A 24,127-nucleotide genomic window follows, 5' to 3' on the forward strand; every position below is an offset into this window, starting at 1 on the left:
GCAGTCCAAGATGCCATTGGATCTTCTCCCACCAGCATTTCTGACCTTTCTAACTCCCCCATGAAGCTATTCTAGGCTGTGACAGGTCATCCCTGTTTCCTTGGCTTAGATTGGCTTTTGAGGATGAGTAAGAAAGGAGACGCCCTATATTTAATGTTTGCTATTTTTAGTAAGGTATTTAAGTTACTCTTAAAGAAATAAAGGGAGAAGCATGCTAACTCCTGGAAACTTCAATATTATGTTCCCTGAAAATATAATATACTGAAATAAGTCCATCTATTTTGGTTTATCTGTAATAAATTACATGATAATACAATCTCATAGCAGATATTATGAGCTTGAGCTTACATGATTTAATTCTCACTACTACTTTATGAGGGTAGGACATTATTTACTCATTAATTCTTTCCAGAACTATATGCTAGGTACCGTGCTACAGGATCAACACTGAGACATGGTACAAGGCGTGCATGGCCCCTGAACTCATAGAACATATAGTCTAGTGTGGGAGATAGCCAATTAATGAATAACTACTCAAACAAAAGACTGCAATTGTGGTGAGTGCTGTGAAGATGAGGTATGTAATGTTCTGCAAGGGTAAAAGAGACAAATATGATCTAGCCAGGATGGCTGGGAAGACTTCTTTGAGCTCATAAGCATGACAGGAGCTAACCAGAGGAGGAAGAGGTGGGGTGGGACACAGTGTTTCAGGCAGAGGGAACAGCACGTGCAAAAGGCTTTTGCTTACAGGCTGAAAAGGAGGCCCATGTGGCCAGAACACAGGTAGCGAAAAGTATATAAAGCGATGTTGATGAGGTAGTTAGGGGGCAGACTCAGGGGCTCCTCTATCATCTTAAAGAATTCGTCTTTCTCCTGAAAGCAAAGGGAGGCTACCAAAGGGTTAAGGGGATAGAGTACAAGACTAGCTCCTCTTGGGTGCCCTGTAAATAATGGCTTGAGGCAAGAATAAATTTGGGAAGCCCAAGGTAGGAGCCTTCTTCATTAGGTCAGGGAGAAATGGTGGTGGCATAGACTGAAGAAGTGGCAGGGAAAAAGAGAAAACAGGCATGATTTGAGAAATCTTTACTAGATCAACAAAACTTGTGGACAAATCATATTGGTAGAGGTGAGGGGAGAGGGAAGGGTGGGGACTAGAAGGATATGTTAAGAATGGATGCCATTCATAGTGATGGAGAAAAATAAAACAGGAAAGGTTTGGGGGTTAGGGGAAAATCATGAGTTTGGTCTATACACATTGAATTTAAATTGACTTTAAGGTATGCAAAAAGAAAAAAAAAAACAAGTAGCTATACATAGAGTTCAGCGCTTGGAGGCACAATCTAGACTGAAGGTGCAAATCTCTTAGGTCAGCTGTACAAGGGTTTTATTAAGATAGTGGACATAGAGAAAGTAATTAGGAGCAGGTAGAGAGTGAGGAGAAGGGAGCCTAGAATGGAACATTGAGAACTTTAATACCTGATGACTGCCTAGAAGAGGGAAATGGTGCTCTAAGAGGTTCAGTAACTTGTTCAAGCACAAATAGCAAGTATGTAGGAAAAAAAGAAAGAGAATCTACCTCTGGCTGACCTAGAGCACAAACTTGCAACGATTATCTTCTTTTGGCTACTTAATCTGTATTTGGATTAAAAATATCATTCTGGGTTTGGAAGAAGTTAACAGCTGTAACAGATTACCTATGTTAGCCAAGAATTGCTAAATAGTCCCATTAAAATACACAAGAGAGAAAAACTGGTGTTGTTTTGAAACTTGCAAAACATGTTATCTTCAAATGCTTCCTCAGCGAGGTGGCAAAGAAGTATTGCATGGTTAAAGTTGAATGCACTCTCAGAAAGTTCCTCTTGCTGAGAAATGTACTAGATAAACAGGTCAAGTAGTAGTGATTATAAAGCTATATTTCCCAAAATGGAGTACAGGAAGTGCTCCTGAGGTATGCAACAGGGGGAAAAATGATAAAGATGTTGCAATTTCAGCTAGTAGATTTGGGAAATATTTTTAGATATTAAAACAGACACAGATATCACTGATTAGAATGCAACCTTTGCATTCATTTTAAAGACAAGCTAGAAGTCCCCCAATTTCATATCTGTAGTGCTAACCCCCAACCCTATTTCCTTGGATGTACCTATTCACTTTCTGCTGGAATTAGGGATATTCCAGAGGAAAGACTGATACGCAGCGTTACAATGTAATGCAGGATCACCTTCCAATTCTACAGGAAGCCTCAAAAAGAGACCAGTGTATCACAGGAACATTTTGTGGTTTTTTAATCATTTGAGAAGTGCAATTAGAGAGGTTGCTGACAAAGGTCGGTTTAGTCAAAGCTATGGTTTTTCCAGTAGTCATGGATGGATGTGAGAATTAGACTATAAAGAAAGCTGAGTGCTGAAGAATTGATGATTTTGAACTGTGGTGTTAGAGAAGACTCTGGAGAGTCCCTTGGACTGCAAGCTCAAACCAGTCAATCCTAAAGGAAATCAGTCCTGAATATTCACTGGAATGACTGATGCTGAAGCTGAAGCTTCAATACTTCGGCCACCTGATGTGAAGAACTGACTCATCTGAAAAGAGCCTGATGCTGGGAAAGATTGAAGGCAGAAGCAAGAGGGGACGACAGAGGATGAGATGGTTGGATGGCAACACCGACTCAGTGGACATGAGTTTGAGTAAACTCCGGAAGTTGGTGATGGACAGGGAAGCCTGGTGTGCTGCAGTCCATGGGGTCGCAGAGTCAGACACAACTAATCGACTGAACTGAACTGAATGCTGTGAAGATAAAATGAACGGAACGCCGTGAAGATAAAATGAACTGAATACTGCCAGTTTACAAAACCTTCTAATGTACTTTTGAATGGTTTTATTCACTTTCTCACACTTATTGACAGTGAGAATTATAAAAACACAGAAAATACCACTTTGTAGGGAGATCAGTAGTATTTCAATAAAATATTTCCATTCCCCATTTGTATGAAATACACATTAATTTCAAAAAACAACTTTTTAAAAAGTACATATTCATGACTTACCTTTCCAAATGATCCCTGCCCTAATACTTTTAAAAGTTCAAATTGGGAAGGATCTGCCTTTTCATGTCCTTCCTTTACATGATGTGTGATTGCAATTTCTTTGATACTGCCTTCTTCCTGTTGATGCAAATATAAGGGGATAAAACAGAGTTAGAGCTACTTCCTCTGGCTATAAATCAAACAATATAAATTTAGTGTATTCATATTAGAAATCCTCAAGTTAACATACATAAACTGCCTTTACTGACCCATCAAGTAAAAAGAGAACACATGCCAAGCAAATATACTTTAAGTTAAATGTCAGAGACAGAATAATACCAGCCAACCACACAGGCCAGTTAAACCTCTACATAACATTAGCACTGAATATTTTCAAGTCTTCATGCTTCCTAATGGAAATAATCAGAATAATTAGTTTCATTGGCTGAGGGCATAGGGTGTAAAGAAATCTGAAAACAGATCAGACTAATCTGCTATGCTCTGATATGTGGCTGTATCAGGTAGAATCAATACTATACACAAAAAAACCTGATTATTGGGGAGAGGGGTTGAAACATATTCCAAAGTAAATGTGGAAATTTCTACCCTCAGCAAGGCCATCTGAATTAGCATGCTGAAATTTATTGTGTTTGAAATATCTAAGTTACTTCCTGTTTCTAGGACAACCTGAGATCTGAGAGGGGAGAAAGGGATATCTCTAAAACACAACATCAAAAAATATTTAACATTTGGATGGAGGATTAGACAGAAAAAAAAGTGTCTTTCCAGCATGATGGAACAGTAGATGGAACTCTTCATCTTAGAGTTAAGAAAAGGATAGTTAAAGATGGTGGTGGTTTTACTATATTTGAGAGAAGGTGTCAGAAGAGAAAGGCTGAAAGTACATATAAGTATACATATAATTTCAATTATTTATTTACCCTGAGATCAGAAGATTAAATACACCTTATTTAATCAAGACACATAAAAATCAGCCCAAAACTACAATAAAACAAAACCCAACAAAACGAGAAACATAAGCTTGTCACAGACTATTATCATACGCTGTATATTTTAGCACTTTTTTCCTTGGGTTAAGTGGGATGTAATTTATTAGGCTGCAACATTTTTTCATCTTATATTTCATAGCAAATACCCACTACAATTATCTGTCACAAATAAAAATGCAACACAGGCAGGGAAGGATTACTGATTATAACCGTTCTGCATTGTCACAGGCATTCAGAATCAAGCCTCATTCCACAGTGTGAGCTACAATCAGGCCATGGATCTCACAATAAACAGCAGTTACTATTCAAGAAAGATTTCATTTTTGATGACTACCCTTCCTTTCCTTTGAATAACCGCACTAAGCACCTACTATGTATTAAGCACAGTACTGGGAATACCTTTCATTCTATTTCTAGTAACGCTGTCTAGATATAATCCGTCATTACCTTTCCTGTAGGAAACTGAAACTAGCTTGGTCACTCATCATGCCCCTTTTTGCCACTGCCACTCCAATTCATCCTCCTGACAAATTCATTTTCTGAAAGTAGATGCTCCAGTTACATGACCAACTGCTCAAAAACTTCTCCAAGTTTTCCCAAATTAAATGCGCTGCTTCACCTTGGCACTGGAGGTCCTCTGCAACATGGTCTCAACTGCTTTTTCTGGCATTATTTCCCAACATTCCCTTATAAAGTCTTTTGTCAAGCTGGGTTATTTCCTGTTTCCTAAATTTTTTGTCTTTAAAATCTAAGTAATACTTACACATGGGTAACAAATCAAATAGTGGCAGAATAGTTTAAGATGAAAAGCAAGTCTCTTCTCACTGCCATACCTAAGCTTTAAAAAAAAATCTAATTCTTTCTGCACTAACTTTGATAATTTTTTAGTTTATTAACTTTATGACAATGCCTACTGATTTAAAAATAAGATGAAGGACTTACTTATATGCCCCTGCCATCCATCATCTTCTTCCCTACTATCTGATAATTATTTTCACAAAACCCTCTCATTTTTTTGATAAGTTTTAGACAGGATCCTAACTCTTCACTTTGTAGGAGGGTAATAGTGCCCATACATTCTTTTCCTCAAATTACCCCCCACCTGCTGATAGCTTCTTTGTATTAATATTTAAGGCTGTATTAATATTTAATTTAATATTAAGAAAATTAACATCCTCTCTTGTAACCACTACCAAATTCTTCTTGCTCTCCCCAAAGCCTGATTCTAAAAGCTGAATGCCTATACAAGCAGCAGCATTTTCATGACAATACATTATTCAAACGAAGGCTAGGAGGTTTATTAAATTTCCTTTCATACGGTCCCTAACAGTGACTTCTGGGACAATTCAAGGGGACTTGAAATCTTAGCTTTTAATCATACTTTCTATTCTTCTGAGAGCCTTTCTTACCTTCCCTCAGGAAGGGTTGTTCTCTAGACCTTGCTGCATAGGTATTATCTCGGGATGTATCGTCAGTGCTTTCCTGGTTGAATTTACTATTTTCAGTTTCCCACATTTCTCTCTTTCTTAGATCACTCCCTTCTAACTTCCTAAGAAAAGTGATGTGGAAGAAAACTTTCTGGATCTCGCACATCTGAAAATGTCTTTATTTTGTCTTCACATTTGTATAGTTTGGCTTCCTACCAAATTTTAGAATAAAAACAACCTTGCCCAAGAATGTTGGCGCCATTTGTCCACTGCCTTCTAGCAGTCAGCGCTGCTGCTGATGCTAGTCTGATACACACTTTTTAGTACGTGACCTGCTTTTTCTTTCTGGAAGTTTTAAGAATTTTCTCTGTTTTTGTATTTCTGAAATTCCACACTAAGTGAGATAAAAATGGTCTCCTCTCCTTCAGAATGCTAGATGCTTGGTAAACCTTTATAATCTAAAGACTTGAATTTTTTAACTCTGGTGGAATTCTAACATTTCTTTGATAAATTCCTTCCAACTACTCTTCAGGGTTTCTCTTTTTACAACAACTCTATCAATTGGACATTGTATGTCTGGAATTTAATTCTCATCTTTTTTTCTCCTGGTTTCTGTCTCTTTTCTGAGAGACATCCTTGACTTTATTTTCCCACCTTCATACCAAAGTTTCTATTATGGTAAATCTTGTTTTAAAATAAATCTTCAAATCCTTCTTTTCTCAGCTTCTTTTTTTAAACAGCACTTTCCTCCACTCCCCTACCACATCCTCTCCAAAATGGATGCAATCATTTTGAGGATATTAGACTTTTAAAATTTTTTTTCTAAATTGAGAGTGCAGAGAATATAAAAATCGTCCTTGGGGGTAGAGAGAAAAGATCAATGTCTATGGCTCAAGTTCCAAAACCTTGCCACTGTTCTATTCCCAACACATTTTTCTTTTCCTTCCCAGTTGAAATTTTTACTAATCATATCAGTAAACCATTTTCTATCTACTTTTACGTATAAGTGAAGTCACAGTAGCATAATAGGCATGATATCCTTGGTTAGTATCTTGATTCCCAAATTGTGCTTTATGTTAGAGTCTTTCCAAGTTATTGGACCATGAATATTTCAGAAATGAACTTGAGGTTCAATTAGGACGTTATACTAATGCTTGGGCAATCTTGGATAACAGATAGGAAAGCAACAGCGTGCTCTTCCAGCTCATATTTGGAATCCAATGAGATAGATGCAGGGAAGAATATCAAATTTCTGAAGATATAGATAACCAAGGACAGACTGACATTCACATGTGACAAACCTATCTTTATGTCACTAAATCAACTGTTACTGAAATCAATCTGTCATAGGAAAACATAGAATTACAGCTTGATAGTTTGTAAAATTGTGTTTTTGCCTTTAAGTATACAGTGAAGCAACTATAATTTTATGGGAAAAGAATTTTGTCAATGATGTAGAGGAGAACTATACATTATAACCATTATAATTTTTCTGTGAGGCTCACATTTTTACATTTTCTAGCACAACTGCACTTTAACTGATATATGGATATCTGCCCATTCATTGGAGAAGGCAATGGCACCCCACTCCAGTACTCTTGCCTGGAAAATCCCATGGGCAGAGGAGCCTGGTAGGCTGCAGTCCATGGGATAGCAAGAGTTGGACACGACTAAACGATTTCACTTTCATGCATTGGAGAAGCAAATGGCAACCCACTCCAGTGTTCTTGCCTGGAGAATCCCAGGGACTGGGGAGCCTGGTGGGCTGCCGCCTATGGGGTCACACAGAGTCGGACATGACTGAAGCGACTTAGCAGCAGCAGTAGCTGCCCATTCATTATCACAAAAACTTAGCTTACATATTTAAAAAAAGTTGTAACAAATTTCATATTTTTATTTTTACAAAGTCCACATTTATTTGATAAAGGTGTACTTGTAGGTAAAATTGTGAGGCTGGCAGCTGGTCTACATCACAATCCTGTATCCTTCATCTACATTCCCCGCACTTTCAGACACTTGGCACCCCAGCCTAGGTGTTCAATACTCTCAACTTATGAATGGGAATTAATTCATTCATCCATTTAAACATTTATTTATTGAACACCTAATACATGCCAGGCACTCTTCTAATTGTCTGAGACATATGATAAATGAAACAGAACAAAATCTTTGCTGTTCTGGGAGAGACCTAATAATAATAAGTAGTAGTAGTATTACTACTAGTAATAGTAGTTATAGTAAGTTCATCTTAGAACATGATACATACTGTGGAAAAAAGATATTAAGTTGGATAAGAGGGATCAGAAGTGCATGGATGGAAAGAAGGCCTTGCAATCTGAAATAAAAACACCAGGGCAGGCTTTACTGAAAAGACGCTATTTCCTGAAGGAGTTGAGGGAGTCAACCATCTGGGGGAAGAGCATTCCAGGCAAATGGACAAACCAGTGTGAAGGCCAGTGTGGCGCACACAGGGAAACTAGTGTTCGGATCAGAGAGTGAGAAGGAGAGGAAGAAAAGGAAAGGTTCAAGAGGGGACTAAAACTCAGGCAGCTCTTGTACTTTTCCTTCGTGACTGCCTGGTCCTGATGGAAGTGTTTCTGATCTATGACATATTCTCTTAGGGTCCTTCCTTTTTGTTAGAAGGCAATTCAGATTATGGGCCCGGCAATGGCAACCCACTCCAGCACTCTTGCCTAGAAAATCCCATAGACGGAGGAGCCTGGTGGGCTGCAGTCCATGGGGTCGCTAGGAGTCAGACACGACTAAGTGACTTCACTTTCACTTTCCACTTTCATGCATTGGAGAAGGAAATGGCAACCCACTCCAGTGTTCTTGTCTGAAGAATCCCAGGGACGAGGGAGGCTGGTGGGCTGCCATCTATGGGGTCGCACAGAGTCGGACATGACTGAAGTGATTTAGCAGCAGCAGCATGGTGCTAGGTATTAGCAATACTAAGATACTGAAAAGTAACTGCTCTTCAGGAATTTACCCAGGGTTTCAAAAACGTACTACTGGGTAAACACTTGTTGAGATATGACCCTGATAGATAAAACAAAGTCCGTTCAGTTAAAAAAAATTTGTAATTTTTGGAATTTGTAAAGAGTATCATTTTAGACATTACAGAAAAATGGCAGAAGAAAATTCATGGACAGATGGATCTTTTGGTGCTCCTTCCGTCACAGAGAAAGGTCACTTCATTTGTTTCCCAGGACCAAGAAAAGGTCCATAGGTTTTGTCTTAAATGGTCTTTGAGGTCTTTCCCTTAATAGGGAAAAATTAACTCAATGTTTCCTTTCAAGTTGAAAGGGAAAAAATAGAATTTTGTTCTTAAAATGTTTTTTTAAAAGGATTAAAGAAAAGGAACTGAAATTGATGCTGCCTACCTGAGTTATAGAAAACATAATATTTTATCATCCAAACATCAAAAAACCAAACTGGGTGACATTAACTGATTTTAAAGAGTGATTCAACATTTGGCATTATGCCCTGCCTTGTATACATGATTTCCTTTTTCCTCCCCTCCCTTGAATCAGGAAGTGTGTTCTTAAGGCATTTGTATTTTTAAAATTGTTTTTAATATCAGAAAACATTGTTGAAGCTGGAAATAAAACATTTAAATATTCCTTAGTAAAAGTCAATACGTAAGTATTTTCTACTCATGGATATGTAATCATTTTGTGGCCTATCATAAAAAAAAACTCTGACAAATGAAATTATAAGATTATATATAATCCAAAATTAAACACTGCTTTCTATATAGATACTTATAGTTCCATAATACACATTTTTTAATTTTAAAAAGATATGCTAATTTTTTGGCTGTGACACATAATTAGGCTGCTTATTCAAGTTGTGGTGAGAAACTACATTTTAATTTATTCTAGATTACAATTTGACCAAATCCAATTTACTTGATTTGCTAATGAATAATAAATATGCTCAACATTTCTCATTTAATCAAATTCTTTAAGAGAGTATTCCAACCAGTTTCTTGAATCTATGCTTGAAAAAAGAGCATTGCTAGTTTCCCAGACTAATATTCTCAATAACTGCTGCAAAGAGCACTAAGTTTTCTCCCAGTCGGGAATCCTGATCAACAAATTTAATTCTCTTTAAAAAGCAGGAGGACAGCACAATTCTCATGGGAAAATATCAAGTTGATTTTGGCATGCTTTTAGATTAAATACAATGCAAATTATCATTCACAAACACATTTTAACAAAGTTATGCTTTAAAAACTGTGCCTACTCTAAGATAAAATTACCTGCTTAAAATATAATTGATTAAAAACTTCAAATTTTTGAAAGAACTAATTTCAACAAAACTCTGCTTTTAAGTTCTTGACTTTAAAATAAGACATTCTCCTACAATGTTGCTTTCATTATTATTACATGGTAATCTTGTAAATATTAGTACGTTTCCAATTTTGTTCAGGCCTAGTTTAATACTGAGAGTTACAGTCATCTGTTTTATAATACAAAATTATACACACTAACAAGATAAAAATTACTTTAGCACTAAAAAGCCAATGTAAAATAACTGTAGAAAATACACAGAGTTGAAATGTATAATATAAATAGCTGGTTTACTTTAAGCAAACAGAAATAGCATCCTTTAAATGTTCCTTAAGAACTGGTTTTGAATTCTGAAAAGCTACTTAAAAGAACATATAAAGTAAAATAATTGTTTAATTAGTGTAATTATACTTAGCTCCAACCGAAACATTTTAGTCTTTAAAGAAGTTGAACAAAGCTTACCTGTATAGAGCGAACACGAAAAGACAGAAATTTAAACATGGCTACGAAACCATGATGGTGATAAAAGAATTTCTGACGGTAAAACTTAAGTTAGAAAGGGAAGGCCAAGCCCCTGCAAAGTTTTTCCCTACCAGCTGTTCCGGCAATTAGAAAATTTCCTGTCAGGCGGGTCCCGAAATGCTAGAGAAAGAGGCCTGACAATTTTCCTGTGGTAAAAGAAAGGAGAACCGTAATGGCGAGGGCACTAATGTAGCTGATAGGTAGGGAGGCCAGAACAGGAAACCAAAACAGATTTGCTGATAGCAAAATCCTGTTGAAATGTTCATACGCCTGGTTCCCAGAAATCTGGATGACTTTCACAACCAGTAAAATGAACATTCTTTTATTTCAGAATCCTGAGATAGGTTGGTATTTCTTAAGGTATTTCTTAACTATATGACACTTTAAAAGCAACGGAAACTAGTCAGCACTGCTAAAATAATAAGTCATCCATTCACATGTGAAATTTTACCCTGTGTAATGTTTATACACACACTCCAAAAGACAGTTTCAAGACTACTTTAAGGTCACATGTAGACATGTAATGGGTGTTCCCTGTCAATGAGGAAGAGTTTCCGAACTATGGGAAGAAAATGACCACATGCAAGAAACTTTTTGATTGTGATGTAAGGACAGATTCTTCCTATCTTAAATGAAAGTAAATTACATTTAAATTCTTATTGGTTTCCTAACATCAATTATCAACCAGGTTAAAGACTTCAAGGCCCACAGTTAAAATTCACATTCCTAGCTGATAAAATCTAAATTAAAAAAAAAAAAGTCCACTCCCTGGGTTATTAGTGAGCAAAAGGAACATTTAGTACAACCCCCTACTCCATTTCATCCTCAAATAGCTTCCAGAAGTTCTTCTAAGGTATTTTTGCTTTGAGAAATATTTTTTAAAGTATGCCAGTATTCAGACATGATCACTGAGACAGTGTCATTTAAACAAAACCAAACGACAGAAGCATCAAGATCTGTGGGGAAATACTCTATTTAACGTACACAATCTATGTGGAACCAATAAAAACCTCAAATGTTAATCTACATAACCTGTACCGATTTCATAAAAATCACCGAATTTTCAAGAACTGAAGAGCATTTAGAAATCAGCAGGTTTGCTCCAAGCATGAAGGAACTACGGTGAAGGGAGGCACATATTTGATGACAGAGCTACCTACCATGAGAGCTCAGTGCTGCTGTCCTGTATTGAGCAAACATTAGAGGGCCTATTAGGTGTTTGGAGAAGGCAATGGCACCCCACTCCAGTACTCTTGCCTGGAAAATCCCATGGACGGAGGAGCCTGGTAGGCTGCAGTCCATGGGGTCGCTAGGAGTCGGACACGACTGAGCGACTTCACTTTCACTTTTGACTTTCATGCATTGGAGAAGGAAATGGCAACCCACTCCAGTGTTCTTGCCTGGAGAATCCCAGGGACAGGGGAGCCTGGTGGGCTGCCATCTATGGGGTTGCACAGAGTCAGACATGACTGAAGAGACTTAGCAGTAGCAGTATTAGGTGTTACAGATACCATGTGAAAGGCCACGACTCTTTCTGCTAGATCAAATTTTTATGGCCATGTTCTATAAATGACCTAATACAGTTGAAGAATTAAAAAAAAATTACTCCATTAGAAAAATTATTCTATGTAACCAAACATATTAGAATCACCTGGGACTCAAACAAATAGCCAAGATAAAATTTTCAACTGTGCCTGGGAAACTGCATGTCTCTTGATTAAAAATGCATATCTTAGTTTTTCAGCAAGGAAAGCACTTAAAAAGTTTTCCATCAAAAAAAAAAAAAAAAAGTTTTCCATCAGAACATAAACCCTCCCATCTCCCAAAATCAATTACTTAAGGCTCCTTACAATACTGCAAAAGGGCAGCAAGGCCAGGACAATCACCCAACACTGAACCAGTCTCAACATGAGGTGCTTCTTAAGACTGTCAAGAAGAGGCAAACGTCATGGTTATTCTACAACCAACTAAGGTGCACAAAACAAAACAGGAGTGTCCCCATACAGAGCAGTCACCAACTTTACTCTTGTAACATTTAAGAACAGGAGCAACCAAATAACCTTTTTTGAATTTAAAGGGTTGGTCTAAATTGGCTTTAATGACTAGTGATGCTCAGGTTAACAATTCACATTTTACTGTGAGTTATGCTTTTTAATATTACCCCTAAAATATAAAGCAATATTTCAGACACCAAAATCTGAACTAAGTCTTCCTCAGTTGAAATGATACCTTAATTAAAACAGCATGGTACTGCTGTATAAAAGATAAGCATAGCGACAGAAAAGAATGGGACGCTTTACCTCTGAGGGAGATGTGGTGGTATTTGGCTACCTGTTTAGAAAATGCAAGCATAAAGGAAAACATTGATACAAATTTGGTTATAAAATTTAAAAACTCCTTTACATCAAAAGGCACCATAAACAAAGTTAGAAGAGTAGCTCAATATATATCATTGAACAATTGCTTTACTTGGGTGTTAGTTATCTCCTAACCAGAACAAAAGCTCTTAAAGTCCTTCAGGACATTGTTTATGGCATTTATCAGTGTTTAAGCATATCCCATTGTCCCTACCAGATTAATCTTTGGAACAGGCACCATACTTGCTTGTATCCTTATAGCAAACACCACATAGGAGAAACTCAAATAACGGCTGCCCAATTAAGTATCATATACTGAAGTCTGAAATGGACACTACTTGTGTGGTTGTACCCATGAAACTAGATACTATTGTTAATATTCTCCTGCCTCTAACTTTTAACTATCTTTAAATTTATCTTTTAAAATTTTCAGCTAGTTTTTCATTTTTGTGTCTTATTGGTTTTATCATTCACCTTATTAAAGTAACTTTCATTATAAAAATTATGCATGTCCAGGATAGAAAGCTTAAATAATAAAGATAAACAAAAAGGAGAAAAACAAAAGAGGGGAAAAAATTCACTATGTCAATGCTTTCTAGTTTTTTTCTTTTTTTTTTTAATTTTTTTTCTCTTTTTTTTAAAAATTTTATTTTATTTTTAAACTTTACAAATTGTATTAATTTTGCCAAATATCAAAGTGACTCTGCCACAGGTATACATGCACACACTTGAACCATACTACAGAATATTATCATTTTTTTTTCTGTAGAGGGTCAGAAAATACAGCTTTGCAAGTCATACTGGTGTCAACACCGCCACTGCAGCAGGAAGAAGAATGGGTGACGTTGTGTTCCAATAAAACTTCATTAACAAAAATAGGGGGCAGGTCTCAGGTATAGTTTGCTGACTCTTGTTTTCTATTATTAAATCAGCCTCAATGTGTCACTAATGACTGCAGAGGATTCTACTATATAAATTCCCTGGGGTGGTGGGTATTTGATCTATATCACTGGAATGTCTCCATGTTTTGTGTACATTCACAGTTTATCAGAAATAATTTCTATAAATGGCACTGTATTTCTAGAGGTAGTGCATTCGAAGTTGCTTCAGTCATGTCTGAATCTTTGCAACCCTATGGAATGTAGCCCACCAGGCTCCTCTGTCCATGGGATTCTCCAGGCAAGAATACTAGAGTGGGTTGCCATTTCCTCCTCCAGGGGATCTTCCCGACCCAGGGATAGAACCTGGGGATCCCATGTTGTGGACAGATTCTTTATTGATTGAGCCACCAGGGATGGAACCTTCTAAAGGAGTATACAGCATTTTAAAGTTTCTTGATCCTAACTTATTTGGCAAGTTGTCCTCCAGGAAGAATGTAAATAATAATGAGAGAACCATACCAAGACCTCAGGCAAGGGTAAACTACAGCCAAGCAGGGGCAGTCAAGGGCTAAATCTGGTCATGCCCATCACTATTTACCTAACAGCTCCTGCTGGTTTTGCCCTACATAATGGCTACCACTGACATGAGTGGTTGCCACAAAGCCCACGTGCCACAAAGCCTAAAATACTCACTACCCAGCCCTTTATAGACACAGTTTGCTGACTCATGGTCTTGAGTCTTCCAACAGAATGAGCAGCAAATGCAAAAGCCCTGAGATTAGGAAATCAGCTTAATGAACTCAAAACACAAAGGAAAGACCTTGGTGGCTAGAATGTGTGAACACCAAGGAAAGAGAAGGAAATGGGGAGGTAGGTTTGGGCCACATCAAGCAGGGTTTTACAGACTATTAAGAAGTTTGGATTTGATTTCCAGTGTAATGGGAAGCTAAACTGCCTCATTTTAGGCAGCAGCATCAATACTGATTCCCAAAATCTGTAAGCCCTTTTTGGCTTTTTCCTTTCCAATCTAATTTCCTTCCTCTTCATATTTAATCCATCAATAAATTCTACATATTTTATCTCTGAAATATACCTCAAATCTGTCTGTTTCTATTTCCTCTGACACTGTCAGTACAAGCCATTATCATCTAGTGCCATCTAACTGATTTTCCTTTTTCCAGATTTCTCCTATATAATCCTTTTTATTCACAGCAGCCAGAATAATTTTAAAACAGAAATCAGGCTGGGTCATACCCCTATCTAACATGCTTCAATGGCTTCGAATTCCAGACTAAAACTCAAATTTCTCATAGTCTATGGAGCATAAAGCAAACATTAATAAATGCTACCTTGATCCTAACTTGGGAATACACTCAGAAAATCATTCAAATACAGTTATCAATATTTGGGTTTAGACATATTTTAATCATGATAATATGAGACAACTTCCTCTTTACTAAAAGAAGAATGAATACTGAATTTTGTAAAGTGTCTTTTTATTATCTATTAATATAATAAACTTAGTTTTTCTCCTTTGACTCACTGATTTGATAACTTAGATCAACAGATGTCCTAATATGCTTGCATTTCTGGGAAAATTCCATTGCTTTACTATAAATCTGTATTTGATTTGTAAATTTTTAGAAGGACTTTTGCATCTGTATTCATAAATTAAATTGGCACAATTTCCTTTTCTGTGTTCTTTCATTTTCAGGGCTCTGCTAACTTTATAAAACAGTCTAGAAGGTGATACAAATTTTTCATATGTTTTAGGACAATGGCAGTACATATTAGGAGAAGGCAATGGCACCCCACTCCAGTACTCTTGCCTGGAAAATCCCATGGATGGAGGAGCCTGGTAGGCTGCAGTCCATGGGGTCGCTAAGAGTCGGACATGACTGAGCGACTTCACTTTCACTTTTGACTTTCATGCATTGGAGAAGGAAATGGCAACCCACTCCCATGTTCTTGCCTGGAGAATCCCAGGGACGGGGGAGCCTGGTGGGCTGCCGTCTCTGGGGTCGCACAGAGTCGGACACGACTGAAGCGACTTAGCAGCAGGAGCAACACATATTCTTTAATAACTTAAAGTTCTCCCTTCCTATGGGTAAAGTCATAGTTTTTCCATATTTTCCTAGATGAAATCATTCAGGTTTTCTTAAAAAACACATATTTCAGCAAGACTTTCATATTGGCATAGAGATATACTTCATATGAAAGTGAAAAAAGTGTCAGTCACTCATTCGTATCCAACTCTTTGTGACCCCCTGCACTGTAGCTCACCAGGCTCCTCTGTCCATGGGATTTCCCTGGCAAGAATACTGGAGTGGATTGCCATTCTCTTCTCCAGGGCATCTTCCTGACCCAGGGATTGAACCCGGGTCTCCTGCACTGCAGGCAGATTCTTTACTGAGTCACCAGGGAAGCCCATACTTAGTACACTATTATGTTTTTTTTTTAATCAAATTTAAGGAAAACTTCAAGCTTACATAATAGAATAGTATAACAAACCCTGATGAATCCAGCACTCAACTATAACGATTATCAACTCATGGCCAATTCTGCTTGAAATACTCACTTCCCCCCACTCTCATAACTAATTATTTTGAAGTAAATCCCAGACATTATAATATTTCATCTGTAAATATTTCAGTTGTTATAATGTTTTAATCTCCTTCCTATCTGTGGTTATATCCTATTTTGCTTTCCTAATGTTGTGCATTTCCTTTTGTTTCTTATTTTTCCTGTTTTCTAATTCATCAATTTTGGAATTTAAATTCTTCTCTGGCTTTTTATAGGTTTACTGTGTAGTTCTTTTTCCAGTTCATTCACTGAATTCTCCATTCCTTTATTTGAATTCTCATTTATTAATAAACTTTTTTCAAGTATAATTCTAACAATATCATTTAAGATACTACTATATGCTAAGAACCATGTTTCACATGAAATTATTTCAGTTACTTCTCACCGCAATGAGATAAGTACTGTTATCCACACTACAGATGAAGAAACAAAAGGTTAGAGAGAAGTTAAGGAACCTGCTGCCCAAGTTCAGAAGTGGGAATGGCTGCGATGTTGTTGGTAGGAGCACAGGCAGGCAATTATATCTGGGGAAAGAGTGTGTATATGTATGGCCAGTGGCTGACGTAGGCCAGACACCAGGAGGTGCTAAACCTTTTGATATGACCCTGAAGGAATACGGCTCAGTAGAGGGTCCACAGCAGAGTTTCTGAACACTTTTTCTACACCACACATTATATTTGTCTGGCAAAACCTGAACTCTGGTCAATTATCAACCACCTTCATGACTCTATGAGAGCTGAACTCTGCTGGAGAAAAATCAACTGCTATAATAAAAACTTAACATGTTCTTAACCAATTCCTTCAGATACAGGGTGTTTTTTGTTTTTTTTTTTTTTTTTTGTATGAATCAAATTTTCAGATACTAAATTTTCAGATATTTAAGTATAGGGGAAGAATTCTGTAGCACACATCCATTAGTAAAAAATGTTATAAAATGTTAAGGTTGTAAGGTTTTAAATCAGAAATGGGAAATAAGTTTCATGACCATCAACCTGAACCAAATGGTAGTGGCTTCCTTGAAAATGGAGAGGGGTTGCTTCTAAGGCCCTGTCTCAATGGAAAGCACACTGTATTTCACTCACAACATCTCCCCTGAGCATGATGTAAGAGCAACGGGGCAGCACCAGAGTCCCAGACTGGCATCTTGCAGTAGGCAGCAATATACCCTAGGCAATATTGCTGGTCTCCTTATTCATTTTTTCCTGCTTAGCCTGGAGTTCTTTTCACTTAGTCATTTTCATCTAAAATGGGTAAATTAAGAGATCCACTCAAGTACAGAGGTTACAACTTTCAATACACCAGTATTTCAGGTTAACTAAATAAACCATTCCCATTTCAAAAGAACTTAATCAAATGAATATTCTTTCTTTCCAATTATGGTTTGGATCACTCAAACTCTGAAAAATGAGTATTGTGATAAGCAGACTACAGCAGAGGAGAAGCAAATTTGGATCAGGGGGATTATATGAGTTAGGCAAGTTATGATTTTTTTTTTTGAAAGGGAGTGTGCATGTGTGATTTTTAAAAGCTCTTAGGGGAGGAGAGAAGGGACACTAGAAATTAAAAATAGCCCTGAAAGAGGGTGAAAAATGTAGTATAGGAAATCTTACATGCTTGGAAATTTTGTCTATTATACATATACTCCATTTAATGCCACCATGCAGTGCTAATTATAATACTACTTAATCTCAGAAATATTTTTCTAAGTGGCATATACTTAAATCTACTAGAGCATATTTTCCCCATGCTCTAAGTGCTAAAATATACTCTCAGCCTATGAGAGTTAGAACCACAGACAATACTCTACACAGTCAGTAAGTGTCATCAATGTATCACTCCACAAATGCTCACTGCCAATGAGCACTCTATTGTACTTTCCTGTGTTGAGTGGGTTATTCACTGACTATTATCTACTCTTCTAGGGCTTCTCTTTCTGTAGTTTGTATTTAACCCATAACTTCAAAAGCTACACAAGTGTGTGCTGGACTTATGGCTATGAGTGTCATTTCTGGATGTTCAAATCCAAGTTTTAAAAGAGTTTGAGGGAACCTTGAAGGACATGCAGGAAATCAACAGGGAACTGGTGAAATTCCCTTGATGCTGTGAAGGCCATCAAACACATCACTGCTGCCTTAGGCATGTGTAGACATTGGAAAAAACTATGTCCCATCAGGAGACGTGAGAAGAACAGGACACTGCCTATGTACCTCTACCTGTGTCCTTCACAGGGTGCTGCTCTTTAACTTGGCATCTAAGGTCATCTATGACCCATCTCCAATGTATCTTTTAAAACCATTTTTACCACTGCTACTTTTAACAAGCTTTTTCTAATTCTTGACAATCATGCATGTGACTCTGATACAAGAGCTACAAAAGACTGAGTTGATATATAGTACTTAGGACTGTAGTAATATAATACAAAGTTAATGTTATGAGCAATTCACATACACATGGCCATTAGAAATATACAATAAAAGGAACGGAAGGGCCAAAGGACCAAATTAAGAGAAAGTCATTTCTCAATTTTGTCTGAAGCCAGGTCTACTGTCAGCCACAAAATTACTGGATACCACCCTTGTTTCTAAAAGGCATACTTTCTCCCTGGTGAATAGTCTGAGAGAGCAGGATCAGTCTCTGGGAGGAAGAGGACAGGAAAATTAACACTTATTGGGCTCTTCCTTTGTGCAAGGTATTTATTTATCTCCTTTAATTCTCAAGCCTCAGAAGAACCTTTGCCTGCCACTGTAAGAACCATTAAGAGAATTATTTCCCCACTAAACAAGAAACTGCTTTAGAGATTCCTGGATGATTATGGAGACTCGAACAGCTCAGACGCCCTATTTCCTCAGCATGGATCATCAGAGCATGGAGTCCTCTGACCAGATGAGAAAAGATAGAAAATTTTGGAGTCCAAGAAGGTATCCTCACTTGAGGAGCTATATAGTAACTTATCTTCTACTATGAAGGCAATCTCTCTCTCCCAGCCTTAGCAGAATAAAGGATAAAAATAAAGTCTAACAGGTAAGGGAGAAGAACAAAATACAGTGGCTAGAGCAAGTTAACTGGTGATAAATTCAATTAATTATACATAAATATGAATTAACATGCAAAGATGGCTATTAAACATGCAAAACTTCATTAAACTTCGTGGGAAATAGATGGGGAAACAGTGGAAACAGTGTCAGACTTTATTTTTTTGGGCTCCAAAATCACTGTAGATGGTGACTGCAGCCATGAAATTAAAAGATGCTTACTCCTTGGAGGGAAAGTTATGACCAACCTAGATAGCATATTCAAAAGCAGAGACATTACTTTGCCAACAAAGGTCCATCTAGTCAAGGCTATGGTTTTTCCAGTGGTCATGTATGGATGTGAGAGTTGGACTGTGAAGAAAGCTGAGCACCGAATAATTGATGCTTTTGAACTGTGGTGTTGGAGAAGACTCTTGAGAGTCCTTTGGACTGCAAGGAGATCCAACCAGTCCATTCTAAAGGAGATCAGTCCTGGGTGTTCTTCGGAAGGACTGATGCTAAAGCTGAAACTCTAGTACTTTGGCCACCTCATGCGAAGAGTTGACTCATTGGAAAAGACTCTGATGCTGGGAGGGATTGGGGGCAGGAGGAGAAGGGGACGACAGAGGATGAGATGGCTGGATGGCATCACCGACTCAATGGACATGAGTTTGGGTGAACTCCGGGAGTTAGTGATGGACAGGGAGGCCTGGCGTGCTACAATTCATGGGGTCGCAAAGAGATGGACATGACTGAGTGACTGAACTGAACTGAACTGAACCATGCAAAAAAGGCAGAGGTACCAGAGATCAAATTGCCAACATCTGCTGGATCATTGAAAAAGCAAGAGTTCCAGAAAAACATCTACTTCTGCTTTACTGACTATGTCAAAGCCTTTGACTCTGTGGATCACAACAAACTGTGGAAAATTCTTAAAGAAATGGAAATACCGGACCATCTTACCTGCCTCCTGAGAAATCTGGATGCAGGTCAAGAAGCAACAGTTAGAACTGGAGATGGAACAACAGACTGGTTCTGAATTGGGAAAGGAGTACATCAAGGCTGTATATTGTCACCCTGTACTTATATGCAGATTACATCATGAGAAATGGTGGGCTGGATGAAGCACAAGCTGGAATCAAGACTGCCAGGAGAAATATCAATAACCTCAGATATGCAGATGACACCACCCTTATGGCAGAAAGCAAATAAGAACTAAAGAGCCTCTTGATGAAAGTAAAAGAGGAGAGTGAAAAAGTTGGCTTAAAGCTCAACATTCAGAAAACTAAGCTCATAGCATCCGGTCCCCTCACTTCATGGCAAATAGATGGGGAAACAATGGAAACAGTGAGAGACTTTATTTTGGGGGGCTCCAAATTCACTGCAGATGGTGACTGCAGCCATGAAATTAAAAGGCGCTTGCTCCTTGGAAGAAAAGGAGGACCAACCTAGATGGCTTATTAAAAAGTAGACACATTACTTTGCTGACAAAGGTCCATCTTGTCAAAGCTATGGTTTTTCCAGTAGTCATGGATGGATATGAGAGTTGGACTATAAAGAAAGCTGAGTCCGAAAGAATTGATGCTTTTGAACTGTGGTGTTGGAGAAGACTCTTGAGAGTCTCTTGGACAGCAAGGAGATCAAACCAGTCAATCCTAAAGAAAATCAGTCCTGAATATTCATTGGAAGGACTGATGCTGAAGTTGAAACTTCAATACTTTGGTCACCTGATGTGAAGAACTGACTCACTGGAAAAGACCCTGATGCTGGGAAAGACTGAAGGCAGGAGGGGAAGGGGATGACAGACGATGAGATGGTTGGATGGTATCACTGACTCGACGGACATGAGTTTGAGCAAGCTCCGGGAGTTGGTGATGGATAGGGAAGCCCGGCGTACTGCTGTCCATTGAGGTCACAAAGAGTCGGACATGACTGAGTGACTGAACTGAACATGCAAACATTCCTGGGGCAAGGAGATGGAGGAAGGTGATAACTACCTGTTTATTCTGGTACGGATCAATTTAATTAGATAAATTTTCTAATATTTTATTAGACACATGAAAGAAATAATTGTACTTCAAGTACATATAGACAAGAAAGGGTTGAACCTTCAGAAAGGCAGAAGAAAGGAAAACAGCAATAAATTCTAGAAGATGGAAGAAAGGTGGATTAAGATATGGGAAGGAGGCAGACTGCAGCGCAAAGAACAGAAGGAAGAGCAGAAGAGATGAGGTGTGAAGAAGTAAAAAAAAAAAATTCAGCCAGGATGAAACAACTCTCCCAACAAACAGAAATCAGGGGACATGTTTAAGAGACATCACAGGGGCAGCTCCATGTCAAGAAGGTCTGAGTGAAGGTTAAAAGGTCAAATAATGCAAGGCTTATATAACCAAAAAGTAGCAGTACCTAGTGTTTCCAATACCCTTTCAGCTCTATTCATTGTTCCCTCTGGTATTTATATGACAGCTAATAACTTTATACTATTTTCTTCTGACTCACCAATTTCAGTTATTACCTTTAGACATCCTATTATAGATGATAACTCATAACACAAGCTTTGGTTAAATCAATATTTAGTCTTTATAAATATTATGACTATGCAAACACTGTTCACTACTTGAAGGAATATACTATAGTTAAATTTCTCGTACACATTTTTTTTTTAGTTAATAGTTGTTTTGCTTTAGAACTTGCTTTCTTTTCTTTGTACCTATCTCAAATTCTTCTCTTTGTATCTCAAGTGAATTTTCAATACTCAAAACCTATTGGATAATTCATAACTTCTAACATCTTCTCCCCCGAAGACAGCCCTCCTGGAATCATCTTTCTGCTTCAATCTGGACTGAGGACTGTCTAAGTGGACTGAATGAATTAATCTTCTAAGGCATCCTTTATTCATCATAATGGGAAGGAACTTTCTTCATTGTGCTTTTGCAAATGTTGGGTCTTCTGTTGCCTGAATTTCTTTGCTTTAGTTAACAGTCTTCTACTGTTGGCAGAGCCCATTTTCTAGGAACTTCCAAAGAATAGGTACATGTCTGAAAATATCTTCCTTGAAAATCACTTTCACTAAGCATTTCAAAGGCATTGCTCCTTGATTTTCAACTTTCAATGCTGAAATGTCTGATACTGTTCTTATATCCACTCCTTTATATATGGTATAAAAAAAAAATCTCTAAAAGCTTATCTTAGTCTGTTTGGGCCACTCTAACAGAATACCATACAGTGGGTGGCTTATAATAAACAACAGAAATTTATTTCTCACAGTACTATACACCAGGAAGTTCAAGCCCAAGTTGCCAGCAGATATGGTGTCTGGTACGGACCTGTTTCCTGATTCACAGATAGCCATCTTCTTGCTGTGTCTTCTCGTTACACAGCAGAAGGGGTGAGGGAGTTTTCTAGGGTGTATTTTATAAGGGTCCTAATACCATTCATGAGGGCTCTGCCCTTGTGACCTAACCACCTCCCAAAGGCCCCACCTCTAAATATCATCACATTGGCTTCAACATATGAATTTTGAGGAAACACATTTAGCCCACAGCAAAACTTCTCTTTATCCCTGGATCTTCTCTTTATCCCTGGTGTTTTGATATTTTATAAGGACCCTTCTTTAGAGTAGGGTGGTCTTTCTGGTTTATTTTAATTATTATTATTATTATTAACAGGCTTTCAGTAAGCCATTTTAATCCAGAGACTCATGGTCCTCATGTTGAAGGAAAAAAACTTTTTCTGTTATTTTAGTATTCTATCTAATCTAAGAGCGTGATTATCACTATAACAAGAAAGAGAAAGTGATGCCAATTAAAATGTGTCACACCTTCAATCATAACAAACATTCTGATTTCAAAGATTATTAAGATACAGGGGAAAATATGTCTCTCATGCTACTTCTTTCCTAATTTCTTCCCCTCCATTTCCCCACTGTCTCTTTCTGGAATTCCTATTAGGTAAATGTTAGACTGCTTCTCTTTCATTTTCTCTCCTATTTTCTCTTTGTCTTATTCTATTTTTTGAAGTTTCCTCAATTTTAGCTTCTAAATATTCTACTGAAATATAAAATATTATCACATTTTTAATTTCTAAGAGTTTCTTTTTCTAACTAAAAAAATAGCATTCTACTTCTGATTTAGAAAATCAATTTCACCTCTTAGCATTCAAAGGATATTAATTTTTCTTTTTCCTGCATTGTCTCTTTCCCTTAAGATCTTATTCTTTCACGTTGGAAGCCTTTCTCAAGTATCTGGTGATATTTGGCTTTTAACTCATATTTAAGAGTGAGGCACTAAGAAGTGGACCAAATATTCTGGAGCTTGTCAACTGGTAGGCTTTCTTGTAGGTTATCTGGCCAAGCAGCCAGCCTTTACAATAAGATCTCCCAAACGGCAATTATCTGAAGGTCTTTTATCAGGGATCATTGTTTCTTCAGGAAAGGTGACTCCACTCTCCTGTATGGAGGATATGGTCTTGGCTGGTGAAACGGGTAGCGGTAGGGGATCACAGTGCCATTGAGGAGTAGCCTTTCACTTGATCTCCCTGTTTCCAGCCCAGTGTCTCATCCCACTTACTACTAAGCTTGGGCTTCCCCATGTCTGGAGCCTCTCTGGTTAATTTTTCTCTACGAAATACTTTCTGTCTCTTCCAGGGGTAGGAGAGGGGATACAGTGAAGGCTTTTTATGTCGACATTCAACCAATCACTATTTTCAGCCTGGGCCATACCTCCACTTTCCATAGTACTAGATGACCTCATTTTTGAGCTCTTCTGGGGCTCTGGAGCCCTGAACAAGGTTTCCTTCATGCTGATATACCCCTTACCAGCATGTAGGTCCTATAACTCCATCTTTTTATGATTCTTTTATCTGCTTTCCATATTTAAATATTGTGGTTCAAATAACTGAAGTCTTCTAATTTCAAAGACCACTTTTCTGTTTTTTATTCTCCTTGTTGTTTAGAGTGATAATATCTCAGAGAAGAGGACAAAAACAGCTTTATTTTGCCATTTTAAAACTACAAGTTT

The 24,127-nt window shown here is 37.7% G+C and overlaps 1 protein-coding gene across 6 annotated transcripts in view; it reads right to left on the reverse strand.

The window, feature by feature from the left end:
* Positions 1 to 24,127, reverse strand: part of RPS6KA3 (ribosomal protein S6 kinase A3) — a 111,561-nt gene that overhangs the window by 55,770 nt on the left and 31,664 nt on the right. For 5 of the 6 annotated variants that reach the window (XM_027535117.1, XM_027535112.1, XM_027535114.1 and 2 more), the window contains one exon: positions 3,045 to 3,161. In XM_027535117.1, coding sequence (XP_027390918.1) covers positions 3,045 to 3,161 — 117 coding nt within the window. Of the gene's footprint in view, positions 1 to 3,044; positions 3,162 to 10,217; positions 10,410 to 24,127 lie in introns of those variants that run through there. The other variant, XM_027535116.1, reaches the window with a different exon arrangement.

The sequence above is a fragment of the Bos indicus x Bos taurus genome, chromosome X, assembly GCF_003369695.1.
Source record: "Bos indicus x Bos taurus breed Angus x Brahman F1 hybrid chromosome X, Bos_hybrid_MaternalHap_v2.0, whole genome shotgun sequence".
NCBI classification, from domain to species: domain Eukaryota; kingdom Metazoa; phylum Chordata; class Mammalia; order Artiodactyla; family Bovidae; genus Bos; species Bos indicus x Bos taurus.